This window comes from Martes martes (genome assembly GCF_963455335.1).
Source record: "Martes martes genome assembly, chromosome: 4".
NCBI classification, from domain to species: Eukaryota; Metazoa; Chordata; class Mammalia; order Carnivora; family Mustelidae; genus Martes; species Martes martes.
The window spans coordinates 65,371,334-65,385,222 of NC_137891.1; the positions used below are offsets into that span (position 1 = coordinate 65,371,334).

General features: G+C 42.6%; 1 protein-coding gene across 1 annotated transcript in view; it reads left to right on the plus strand.

The window, feature by feature from the left end:
• Positions 1 to 13,889, plus strand: part of CPA6 (carboxypeptidase A6) — a gene marked incomplete at its 3' end in the record, with an annotated part of 347,693 nt that overhangs the window by 273,702 nt on the left and 60,102 nt on the right. The window contains exons 5-6 of the mRNA XM_080801136.1: positions 1,550 to 1,651; positions 4,233 to 4,337. Of these exons, the coding sequence (XP_080657262.1) occupies positions 1,550 to 1,651; positions 4,233 to 4,337 (207 nt within the window). The remainder of the gene's footprint in view (positions 1 to 1,549; positions 1,652 to 4,232; positions 4,338 to 13,889) is intronic.

Here is a 13,889-nt window from a genome sequence, read left to right on the forward strand (position 1 = left end):
CTCAGGGTCTTTAAACATGTTGTTATTTATTCTTCCTATTATTTATTCTTTAACAACCTCATTCCTACCACTATATCCTTTACTGGTCACCTAGACAATACCTAGTTACTCTTTGAATCTCAGCCCAAGCAAAAAGATGGCTGTTTCTACTCTCGAAGATGGAATTAGAACTCCTCACCTCCAACCCCAGCATATTACATGCACCCACGGCACATGGATATGGTATCTGTCATAGTTTTTATGTATGTAATTGTAGGACCACTTGATTAATGCTTTTCTCTCCTCATAAGCTTCAAGTTCAATGAGGGCAGGCCATTTCTTTCTTGTTCACCACTATATGCCCACTGGCAAGCAAATAGGAACCTCCAAGTAGGTAGTAGATGACAGAATAAATAAATGAAGAAGTACATATATTTTCCAGCTTCCCCTGAATTGAACAAAGGAATGTCAGGCATAAAATTAATGTGATCCAAAAAAATAATAATAATGTGATCCTGATATATTCTAAGGAGAATATTTGGTTATCTTGATAATGACTTTTTTTTCAAAATTATTTTCATATATTTCATGTTCCAACATATGTTTTAGAAGCTTGAAATTAGAAGCAATGGGAAGGTTTTAGCTAGCATGGCACATGGAAGTGTTATAAAATGCACTAGAAAAATATTTTAAATATATCTATAGATATGTACATACAGATACATACATATATACACAGATATATATATATATATATAAAATATATGCATATATGTGTGTGTATGCTCATTAGACTAAATAAGAATAGAAAGAAAAGAAAGCTTGGGTATTTCTCAAAATCTAAATTTTTCAGCACAGACTGTCTTGCACACCATGGATTAAAGGGACACTTTTGTGTGACTTCCTTACTTCTTGTAAAGCTTTTAAGTCAGAAATGTCATTCATATTTCTAAGTGCCATATTCATCCATCTCAAATATACCTTCTTCTGATGACAGATAAGTATGTGTGACTGGATCAACGCAAATGTATCACCGTTACTGGGGAAATTATTCAGAGTATGCCCTCTGATGTGTGACTTAAATAACCTTTAAATGCAGAAGACAATGCCTTTTTCTTAGCATCTTCTTTTCAGTGGCAAATTACAATATATGGGACTTTAATAGACCCTTTCAAGTAGTTTGCATAGTTTCATGAACCTGATTTCTTTTCCTCTTAAGTACTTGGGAGGGAAATGGAAATAATTTTTGTTTTCAAAAAGAACCCAGAACACATGGATTGATTCTCTACAAAGCTCTGCCATCAAGATACTAATGATAAATGGTAGTAGAAGGTATGCATTAAAAAGGGAACAATATAAGGACATGAAGCTACTATTTGTAAAGAAAGAAAATAAAATATAATTTTAAGTATCTTAAGGAAAATTAAACACACAAAACTGATTTTTGTTCAGTTTTATACTCATGTATGCTCTTTGAGCCTGAGACTTATTGCTGCCTTTTGTTACCTTTTGTTCTCTGAAAGCTCCATAACTGGGAGAGTCTGACATGGTTTTCATTTATTTGTTTTAGATTCAAAATTGGATGCATCATCTAAATAAAACTCATTCAGGTCTCATTCACATGTTCTCTATTGGAAAATCATATGAAGGAAGGTCTCTATATGTTTTAAAGGTAAAAATAATTTTTTTATTTAGTAAGCATAAAAACATTTATTTATTTAGTGAACATTCATCTTTTTCAAGCTTGACTTATGGGAAAAAATGAAACAGTCTTTCGCAGCATCTCATATTTAATATCATCTGATAATTTCCCTTAGATTTTTGGGCCATATTAATTTTTGCCCTTGAGTATTCCAGGGAATGCTATTTCTAACATAGAGTTGTTGATGCACTTAAAAATAATGGCATTCAAAATTATTGTGAGCTGGTGCTACTTAAGGTGAACCAGTGCAAAACTACATAAATGTATATGTATGAGAAAGTATATGCCCTTCCCAGTCTTTGACCCTACATTCTCTCCTAGCTACTTACCCAGAGCTCTCTATCTCTTCTCAGCCAAATGTCTGAAAAGATTTCCTTATATCACTGTTTCTATTTCCTTACCTCCCAATCAGACCTTGACTCATTGGCCTTCATCCCCATGGCTCTTCTAAAATTTCTCTTGCTGAGACCAACAATGACTCCCAGTTGGTTCTCCTTCTTTGTCTCTGACCATACCCTCCTGTCTCACTCACTGGCACCTCTCCCTATGCCCTTCCCATGGGTTCTGATCACCCCAGAACTCTCTGCTCAGACTCTATACTCTCCCTCTATCAACCTCTCTAGATGGACACATCCACCCCCATGGTTTCAACAATCATTCCGGAAATTTCTATTTAGTTGGGGTCCACTCTCTGGAGCTTTACATTCGTATGTCATTACCTACTTGACCTTCTCATCTCAATTTTCATGAAAGCACCTCAGACTCAGAATGGCACCATTCTGTGACTGCAGTCAAGAAGCATGAACATCATCCTAAATTCTTCTTCTTTATTTTTACCACTTCCTTTAAATCTACCACTGAGAACTGACAACTCTCTCTTCTAAATATCTTTTGGATCTGCTCCAGTTCCTTCTCTTGTCTTCCCTTCTCTTGCCCTAACTTATCTCTGGATCTCTTCTACATGGACTATTGCAATAAAGCATTCAGTACGGAGTTCCTTTCAAGTTCCTGTCCTCACCCCTCTCATACTCTAATCCGTCACTACTGTCAGCATGACCTTGTGTCCACCCGTGCCTTTGTCTCTCTATCTCACAGACATACCCCTCTCCCATGAAATACACGATGAAGCCTTATCTCTTTTACATAAGATCCAGGGATTTCATGTGTTCTCTGCCTCTGTGTCCCGTTTCATCTGTCGTTTCTTCTTCATACCCCAAAAACAGTTCTTCAAAGAGGATGTGCCCAGATTCTCTTCCAAGCTTGAGATCCCCCCTTCCAACTTGTCTGCTGGGCAAGCTTCAAGTCTTACTCAACTACTCAAGTGTTCCTCCCCTGAAAAGCCTTATTTTATTCTCTGGGAAAATTAGACATTACACCCCATGCTCCCTAAGCAACTTATGCATGTCCATATCACAATGATTGATTGTTCCCATGTCTGCCCTCCCTATTAGCATATAAACTCTTTGTCTTTTCATCTTTGAATCTCCAGTGTCAAGCACAGTATCAAAAAAGGATTTCCTGAAGTATTACTTGAGTGAAGTAATGAATGAAAACTAGGTCCCCTATGAATATAATGTTAATAGCTACCTATTTGTTATTGAGTTAAAAACCACATTTAAGTAATACCGATATAATGAGATTATAAAGAAAACTCTGTCGCTTGATTTTACAAATCAATTTGCTTTGCTTTCCCATTTTGTGTTGTAATAAAATTTGACTTTGTATAGCAATAAAACTTAATTATTGCTGGGGTGCCTGGTGGTTCAGTCAGTTAAGTGTCTGCCTTCAGCTCCGGTCATGATTCCGGGGTCCTGGGATCAAGCCCTGTGTTGTGCTCATTGGGGAGTCTGCTTCTCTCTCTACCCCTCCCCCTGCTCCTGCTCTCTCTCTCTCTCTCTTTCTCAAATAAATAAAATCCTTTAAAAATTTTTTAAAAACATAATTATTGCTTTAAGAAATACTCTTTGTGATTCTGATTCTCTTGGAGGAGGGGGTTAGGAGGAAGAGGAATTTAGCTTTTTACTTAACAATCACATATGATATTGAAGGAGAAGCAAACTTGGGGCACCTGGGTGGCTCAACCAGTTAAGCATCCAGCTCTTGATTTCAGCTTAGGTCATGGTCTTGGGGTCATGAGATCAAGCCCTAAATCGGGCTCTGCACTCAGTGTGGAATCTGCCTGGGAGTCTCTCTCTCTCCCTCTCCCTCTCCTTCAGCCCCTCTTCCTGCTCACACATGTGCTCTTGCTATAAATAAATAAATAAATAAATAAATAAATAAATAACATCTTTTAGAAAGAGAAGCAAACTTATTTAAGGGATTGCCCTTTTTTGTCTATTTTCCTGTTAGATTTGTAATTAAGGCAATAAATGTATTATTTCTGCATAAACAGGCCTGGACTTCAGAAATAGATAGGAAATTTCTGTATCTTTTTTGTGGGCTATCTAATGACTCAAACTATAGTGAAGAACTGCACTGAAATCTTATTAAATTATGCTGATCAATGACTTTAAAAGCCTAAGTTGGTTACTATGAATGCTCTTGTTTTCAGCTGGGCAGAAGGTCACGAACTTACAAAAGAGCTGTCTGGATAGACTGTGGTATTCATGCAAGAGAATGGATTGGTCCTGCTTTTTGCCAGTGGTTTGTAAAAGAAGTAAGTTTAACCCCTTATACAATGTCCATTTCAACTAACTGTTGCTTCCCATGTGTTTTTATTCTGCTCAAGAAGCAAAACTAGGAACTTAAAGCCAGCAATACCTGATTGAATGATAACACCTTGATTTTGGTGGGTTGCTTTCATGGTTCTGAAGATCCCTCATTACTCTGGCTCAGTTTATCCTCACCTCTGTCCTCAGAGGTTGGAGTTACCAGCCCTCATTAAAAGAAAGGATCAGAGTTTCAGAGCATTTATTAGTTTGTGGACAAATTAGGAACTAACCAGGCAGCTGATTTATGGTAAAAGGCTAAACATCTAATTTATGGTGCTCCAGAGCAGTTTCTCATACAATATCCAACTTGGAAAATTCTGTACCACTTATCACAATGATCTCATATATGCTATAACAATAAAGGGATGAGCAAACAATTGCATTTTGTTTTCCTGCTATAGATCTGTAATATAATACCAAAGCCCCTTTGCGTCTATGGATTTTACGTTCTCAGTTTTACTGTTTTTCTGTAATTCTAATGGTTGAAGATTCATTGTGATTTCTTATCAGAGGTTTCATTTAAATTATAAGTCTTCTGAGGCTAGTGTATCAAGTGGGTCCCTATTCCAAGCATGGGTCAATGGAGCCAAGCTCATGGACCAACATCTTAATATGTTTTGACATTTTCTATTCATCATCCAGAATGCAATGATTTCAATGGTTATTTTTAAACTTATTTGTATTTTTTTTGAAGATTCTTAAAATCAACCACTAGTACTGGTAATGGAAGTGAAGAAGTCTAAGGATATGAAGTTTCAAAGCCAGAAAATAACCCAACAAATTTCTTTAGTCCTATATTTATAGGGAACCATTAAGAACAAAAGATCTTTAAATATTTTAGTTCTATTTCACTGTGTTTTGTGGGAAAATTAGGTGCCCTGCTGAGGTTTGTGATTTTGAGAGCACTCTTACTCTTGGGAAAATATACCTCATAAGTGTCAAAAATGTACTAAATTTGCAAAATCTGCCTCCTGCCACTACCATACCCACATACATATCTTCAATTTTATAAATATGATGTAATAATAAAAATTTTTAAATCATTCCCACTCAGTGCATTAAGGAATTCATATTCTCTTAAAATAAAATTTCATCCTGGGAAGACAAATGCAAAATCTAATAAGAAATCAATTCTAGGAGCATCTGGGTGATGCTCAGTTGAGCATGAAACTCTTGATTTCACCTCAGGTTTGATCTCAGGGTCATGAAATCAAGCACTGTGTCAGACTCTGCGCTCTGTATAGAGTCTGCTTGTCCCTCTCCCTCTGTCCTTCCCCTCTGCCCCTCTTCCTGCTCATGCAAGCACTCTTTCTCTAAAATAAATAAAATCTTTAAGAAAAAGAAATTAACTCTACTACCTTGTGTTAAATATCTATTGTTATACATACAACATATTGTCTGCTTTCTTAAGTTTCAAAAAGAAAAGGAAGAAAAATGGATAAGTATAGAACATCTATCATTAATAAACTGCGGTCTTATGTTAAAGGATGTAGGAATGTATGTCCCAAATATTTTACCTCACCCTCACATGTGCAACTTCTTTACAACAGCTAAACTTACTTTACTGGTTCATGTGGTTTTCTGTCCCTTCCTGTACCAATGCCAAGGGCAGAGACTATCCTGTTCATTGTTAAATCCTCAGAACCTACAACAATACCAGGTATTTAACCAATCTTCAAATATTAGTTAATGAACGGGAATAATGAGAATCCACTGATAATGATGTGGAAAGATTTCTGGGAGATGACTTGTCCAATCATCTCATAGGAAATAAATGGTACCACCTGGACTTTTACAATGCACAATATGTACAGTCATATATGGCAACCCTATACCCAAGCTAAGTTTCCAAGAAAGAGGATAACACAGCATAAACATGCAAAAAGGAAGAGGCGTATATAATGACTGTCAATCAAGGGTTGTTGCCTTTAGAGCAAGAAAAAGAAGCATCGATTAAGATTAGGCTCCGTTTCACCCAAGATGAGAAAGGCCTCATTCCTCTTTCACCAGGCCATCTTCAAGCACACACATGACTCTGGCCATTTCCATGTCTCTGCTACTCTTTCCACACCCCTTTCACTCTCACTGTTTCAGGCTGTCCACGAGATTCTCCACTTAACCACTTAAATTTCACCTCTGAGTCAGGGCAGCAACCAGCAATTGGGAAAAGAAACCTTAGAGGTCACTTGTATCTGTGCACTTGTGGAAGCAGTGGGGCTGCCAAGGGGGTAGAAGTGACTGGAGTGGTTGGATATTGACACTTTCCAGGCTTGTAAGAGATGTTCTTATCTTGCTTCTTTGAAGGCCCCATCCTATTAATGGTGGTACTGTGAACAAGGACAAAAGGAATGTCAACGATTTCAATAACTTTAAACCTGCCAAGCATTAGAACACCATCTCTTCTACACTAATTCATTCTCTTATTAATCCTCAGTCTCCCAAAGCAGACAGGAGGCATCTGGTCCAAGAGGGGTTCCAGGCAGTGTCTCTTCCACAGGCCATCTCCCCTCTAACCCAGAAGTCCAATGACCACATCCCAGGCTTTCAACTCATCTAATTGCTGTGCCTTCTCTAGGGGCCCCAGGGAACAGATTCTGGGCTCTTGCTCTGCCTTCTAGGAGACTCCACGGGGCTGGGTCGAGTGCTCTCAGCCGACATGGACCACACTGCCAGTTGTCTCCTCCTGCATTGGCCACATATTGGCATGGGAGGATCAAGCGAGGTGATGTCCTCTCAGAGAGATACATGGCGAACAGAATAGAGGTCCTCTTTCTGACATTGTTTACCCTAAGCTCTCAGTAGTTTCTACCATCTCTTGATTTCCCTGGAATTTCAACCTCAGGAGAGGGGGGTGGGTCAGAAGCCAAACATTTGGATTCACACTTCTGTTCTTCTTGAATGTTTTTCCCAAACCAAAGGGCCTAAAACAGCATTTATAACCTGATATGGTTTCTGTGGGCCAGCCATCCAGGTGCAACTAGCCAGGTACCTGTGGCTCAGGATCTCTCCCAAGGCTGCCGTCAAGATGTCATCTGGATCTTCAGTCATCTCCCAGGCTTGTTGGGGGAAACTCTGCTTTTGAGCTCACTCACGTGGCTGTTAGCAGCCAGAGGTCCTCCATTGCTGTAAGCAGGAAATATTCATTCCTTGCCACATGGGCCTCTCCATAATACAGCCCACAACAAGCAGCCAGCTTCCCTCAGAACAGAGGAGGGAGGGAGGGAGGGAGAGCAAGCCCAAGAGGAGACCAGTTTCTTTGTAAACTAACCTCAGAAGTGACATCCTCTCACTTTTGCTGTATTCTGTCCTTTAGAAGTGAGTCAGGAGTTCCTGACTATATTCAAGAGGTAGAGTATGTAACACAAAACTATGTGTACCAAAGATGGGAATCCTTGGAGACCCTTAAAGGCTTCCCTCCATACTCTGATGGGACTTTACCTCAGCTAGCCATCACTATAATCTTTGCATCCTTACTAGATCGTGAACTAGGAGAAAATTTTATCAAGCCCTGCTGGGATCCTTACAGCAGCTTGCTCAGAAGCTCCTTGCACAAGGGTGCCTGTGTGGCTCGGTCAGTTCAGCGTCTGACTCTTGATTTTGGTTCAGGTTGTGATCACATGATCTGTGAAATCCAACCCAATGTCCGGTTCTGCACTTGAGTGGGAAGCCTGTCTAGGAATCTCCCTCTTTCTGCCCTTCCCCTGCTTGCATGTGTGTGTGCCTTCTCCCTTTCTCTCTCTCAAAAAAAGAACAAGAAGAAGAAGAAGAAGTAGTAGTAGTATTAGTAGTAGTAGTAGTAGTATCTACTTGTACAGCAGTTAATAATTAGACAACCCTGGTTTGGAATGGGAGCTCTGAAATTCACTAGCTGTGTGATCTTGGGGCAAGTCGTTTACCCTCTCTGAACCTCAGTAATAAATGACACACTGGGTTACTGGGACAATTAAGTGATAAATAAAATACACTTAAAACCCTTAATTGCTTTGCTTATAATCCCTTAATAAAATCAATTCTCAGTAGCAGTAGTATTAGCAATTTGATTTTTTTTTTTTATGGTTAACATTGAAAAATACTCTGTCACACTCCTACTGCTATAGGGAACTTCAATAAGAACTATGTAGCATCAGTTAACTAATGGGGTGGATCTCAAGGCAAAGGAGCAATGGGTATGGCTTAAAGGGGAAGCACAGGAGCTTTTGTGCTCTGGTTGTGAGTGTTGGTGGCTGCTGGGAAAGGGAATCAGACCTGCAGGGGACCCAAGAACTTGGGAGTCTGGCCAGTGCACCCTTGCTCCCTTCTTGGGCTTCGGGGGTTTCAGGGGAGCCTTTGGCCCTTGAGGGTATTTGTAGGCTGTGCCCAGAACAGCAGGAGCAGGAGCAGGAGGCCCCCCGGAGACAGGCTGGACCTTGGGCCCAGAGTTGGCCAGCTTCTGCCTGAGACAATGGTTTTCTTCCTTGAGCCTTTGGAACTAGCTCTCTGCCCACAGAACAGCCTTCTGGCTCTCTTCACTTCTGTTCTCCACCAGGAGGCGCTCCCGGTCTTGCAAGGAGGAGATTTTCTGCCCTTCTAGGTGCAGGTCTTGGGCCATCTTCTTGTAGAGGCCTAAGCTCCAGTGGGCAGCAAACACCTTCCTGCGCACCTTGGCAAGTTCATTCTTCACTTGCAGGCAGCGTGCCTTCTCCTCCGTCATCTTCCTCTCCAGCTGGTGGATGTGCTCTTCGCACAGCTTTGGCTCTGCCTCGAGCTTCAGGCGCAACTTCTGAATCTCACTTTCCAGGAGGGTGTTTTGAAGGTGACAAGATACTAGCTCAGCTTGGTGGATTGTTTTGTTTCTTGTGAGCTCTTAATTCCTCTGATGTGCTTCTTCAGTGCCCTGGACAGCTTTCCTTTTTTCACGGGGCTCCCGCCTGAGGGCACAGGGTCCGTGGAGGAGGAGCCAGTCTCCACCTGCCTCCTCGAGCCCCCACCTTCCAGATGATCTCTAAGCAGCTCTAGCAGATGCATCGCCTTCAGTATGATCTGGCTTAGGGTGTGGTGTTGGCTCTGGCCCTCACCGGTGGCCTGCCGCTGCACTCCTCCATCAGGAAGCTCTGGCCTGCCTGCCTCCCCTGCCTCTTCCTGCACGCTCTGTCCACAGCTGCCAATGTCCTGAACCAGCGGGTCTGCACTTCCCTGCAGATCTGGGCTGTCCTTTAAGCTTTCTGATATTTTCCTCGCAGGGGGCTCTCCATCTTCCTGGGATGCTCCAGAGATGGGATTTTCATCAGTCAGCTGGTGAGGGCTCTTCAACAGCCTTTCCTGAACTCCCTTCAGCAGTTGCATAGTGTTTCCCACTGAAAAATACCCGGCATCTTGATTCAGGGCAGCCAGAGCAAGAATCTGTAATGGGAGAGGACTGGCCTTCAGCTCAGATGATGCGATGGCTCCACAGGCTTGTGCCTCTGGTTCGGTCTTCTCCATGCCTTTTCCAGATACTTCATTCTGGGCATAATGCCCCTTTCTTCTTCTTAAGCAGAGTCCACTCTTTACTATGAACAACACCACTGCAGTGCACACCAGGATCTCCCAGCGAACCCAGAGAGACTCGTGGCACATGGGGCAAACATTCATATATCACCAAGCCAGGAGCCCACAGCTGCTCCAGGACAGCCCACAGCGGCTCCAGAACTGTGTGGGGAGACATTTGGATGGCCACCAGCTGGCTCCAAAGAGCCTTGTGGCTTTGTCTCCGATCACCAGTGTCTTCTGGGCCACTAGGAACTGCTTGGAACCCCTACGAGGGTTCCGTCTCCAACGCAAACCAGTGCCTGGCAACAGGAGCTCAAGGTCCTAGGGGTGGGGGAGGTGCACCTGAGTCTCCAACGCAAATCAGTGCCTGGCAACAGGAGCTGACAGTAGTTGGGGTAGGGGAGGTGAATCACTCTATTGTAGACCTGAAACCAATACAACACTATATATCAATTTATTGGAGTTAAAATTTTAAAAATTAAGAAAAAAATTAAAAATCAAACTAGATATCAAAAGGAGAAAGATAACAAATATCCAAACACTTAGAAAGTAACATTCTACATTATCAAATGTTGATGACTCCCCTACCCGACAGCGGCCGCTCCCCCACAACACTGCCCACTACACTCCCGACTACCACTGCTTCCCAACCTCACAGACTAACTTTTATAGAGGTGGGGTTGAGCCCGGCCCACACGCAGGTGGCCAATGAGATTGCAATACACAGGGAAAACTGCACAGTCATGCTAGGTTGGCAATAAGGTTGTTCAATTGAATTTCAATTTACCATAGTAAATATATGTGCGCCCCACTGATAGGATGTCTCCATCTGGCCTGGCCCACCCCTATATCCAAGGTTTGCAAGTAAGTTCCTCTGGGAGGGGTGGGGTCAATCTAAGTTTACAACCAAATGGCTCCCTCTGGCTAACCAAACCCCTACATTCCCCTCTTTTCTTTGGAAATTAGTCAAATCCTTGACTTTTCAGCCAGTTCTATGTTCTCCTGTTGTAAGGGGTTATATTGAGCATGTAAGACAAACATTTTTATCGCTCTAATTTTCTTTTGTACAAATGACATTAGGGCGTTTATAATGCAGGGGCCAAAAAGTAAAAGTAGTACACGGTCAGCTGATGAGTTAGCCATTCACTGCTTTGTATAACCTTTTCTATTTTTTCTAATTCCATTTGTCTAATTTCCCACCTATACTTTACATAAACAGATAACAATAGGAGCAACAATAAACTCATGGTCTTTTGAGTATTAGCTTTAGACCACGGTCAGCGGGGTCCATCGACTGTGGCTTCCATATCTGGGGGGGCGTCCTCATCCTCACCTCATTTGATGTGACCTGTGTGATCCAGGCCCTGATGCCTTCTACTTTTATTGCCGTGGGGGTGGTCAGGATGACAGTAAAAGGTCCCTTCCAGCGAGGCTCCAAATTGCCCCCTGGATAGTGATGTATCCAAACCAAGTCCCCGGGTTGGTAAGGATGTGGTTCCATCTTTGTCTCCATCTTATGTTTGGCAGAAAAAGCCTCTACCCAGCCTGAAAAGGTATCTACAAAACTAACATATACTTGTGCCCATATTTTCTGGGTTTCATCTCTGTAAAATCTATTTCCCAATAAATTCCTGGTTTCTTACCTCTTTCTCCTTTCCCTCTTCCCATTCTAGTTCCTCCCACATTAACTGCCTGGCATTGAGCACATCTGTCAACTACATCCTGAACCATACGCCCTAATTTAGAAACCTGGAACTGCTTGCTTATAAGTTCCTTGATTTTGCGTGTCCCCAAATGAGTACCTTGATGTATCTGGTCTACTAACTTCTTACCTAGTCTTCGAAGAAGAATTATTTTTTCTGCTTTAGTCTTAGCCCAGTCCCCTTCATAGTCCAATTTAGCCCACTTTTGTAAATACTTTAAATCTTCCTCTGAATAGTTTGATTCTTCTGGTAGAGCTGGAGCCGGGAGTGTAACCAGTTCTTGCACTGTTTCTCGGGCTGCTTACTTTGCAGCTTGATCTGCTAATTGGTTTCCTTTTGAAATCAGATCAGTCCCCTTTTTGTGTCCCAGGCAATGCATAACAGCCACCTCTTTTGGGTCCCAAATAGCCTGGAGGAGAGCCAATATTTTTCCTCTGTTTTTAATTCCTTTTCCTTCTGCAGTTAATAAGTCCCTTTCTTTATAAATAGCTCCATGTATATGGAGAGTAGCAAAGGTGTACCTCCTGTCCATATAGATGTTGGCGGTTTTACCTTTGGCCATCTGCAGTGCCTTGGTGAGTGCAATCAGCTCTGCTTTTGGCACCGAGGTTCCGTGTGGCAGGGCTGCCATCCAGAGTTCCTGCTCAGGGAAAACCACCGCAACCTCCACATACCTCTTTCCATCGACCATGTAGCTACTCCCATCTGTGAACAGAGTCATCTCCACACCCAGGAGGAGAATGTCTCTGAGGTCCAGCCTTACTCTTGTGATTTGGGTCAGGACCTCCCTGAGGTCGTGTGGATGGTCAGCCAGCTCCTCTGGCAGCAGCGTGGCTGGATTTAGCACCACCAGGTGCTGGAAGGTCACTCTTGGTTCGTTGAAGAGGAGGGCCTGATACCCCGTCACTTGGGCGTTCGTCAACCATCGGTCTGGTGGAGTCCGGAGAAGGCCCTCAATAGCATGGGTGGTGGTCAAGATGATATTTTGACCCAAAGTCAATTTACTTGTATCTTTGACCAGGAGGTCCATGGCAGCAATTATGCAGAGGCAAGAGGGGAACCCAGCCACTACTGGATCTAGTTTCTTGCTAAGATAGGCTACTGGCCTTTGCCAAGGCCCCAGACTCTGAGTCAAAAATTCTTTGGCCACCCCTGCTTTTTCATTCACATACAAGTGAAAGGGCTTGGTAACATCTGGGATGGCCAATGCTGGGGCACTCAGTAAGGCTCTTTGTAATTCCCAAAATTATCCTTCTGCCTCAGCTGTCGACTCTACCATAGTGAGCCCCACCTTTTGCCAGTTCGTAGAGAAGTCAGGCAATCTCTGCGAACTGCGGTATCCATAGCCTACAGTAGCCCACCATCCCAAGAAACTCCCTCACTTGTTGGGACGTGGTGGGGTGGGGTTATCGGGTGATCACCTGTTTCCTGGACTCAGACAGTAAACGCACTCCCTCGTGGAGATCAAAGCCTAGATAAGTGGCATGGCTCTGACAGAGCTATGCTTTCTTTGCTGACACCTGACACCCTTTTCCTGCAGAGTCTGTAAGAGAGCTCTCATCCCTCTCAAATATGACTCATAGTCCTCAGCGGCTATTAGCAAGTAATCAACATACTGTAACAGAGTGACTCCCGGGTTGGAGGTTCTGTACTCATGCAAATCCTCATGTAGAGCCGCTTCAAAGATAGTGCGTGAACCCTTGGGGAAGTCTTGTCCAGGTGAGCTGGCCTTGGAATCCTTCCTGTGGGTTGGACCACTCAAAAGCGAAGAGGGGCTGAGACTCCCTTACTAAAGATATGCAGAAAAATGCATCTTTGAGATAAGTAATGAAGAAAATTGGGCTCCCATGTCCACCAAAAAATCAATTGATATCCCCCCCACTTTAATTTTTACTCTGGTGGCCAGCATTGCTTTCTTCCTTTTGGGGCACTCCCTGGCCCAATGTCCTTTTCTCTCAGTAAGCGCACTGATCCGAATCTAAGTCTTCCCGCCTGCCTTCTCTGTGCTTAGGCTTTTCCTTCCATTTATTATCCCCTACTTGCCTCATATAATGCCAAAACGTTAACCAGTTTTTTTGTCTGTTTTTCATTCTCCTGTGCATCCCTGTTGTTAAACACCCTTTCTGCTATTCCCACTAACTCACATTCTTCACTTCAAATCCTTCAATTTTCTGAAGTTTCCTCCTTATATCTGGGACTGTATCAAGTGATGACCCTTATCAAAACATTGAAACTTTAGGAAATGCATAGAACCTCTGGAGTAGTTATAGCATTTACCCAAATGTA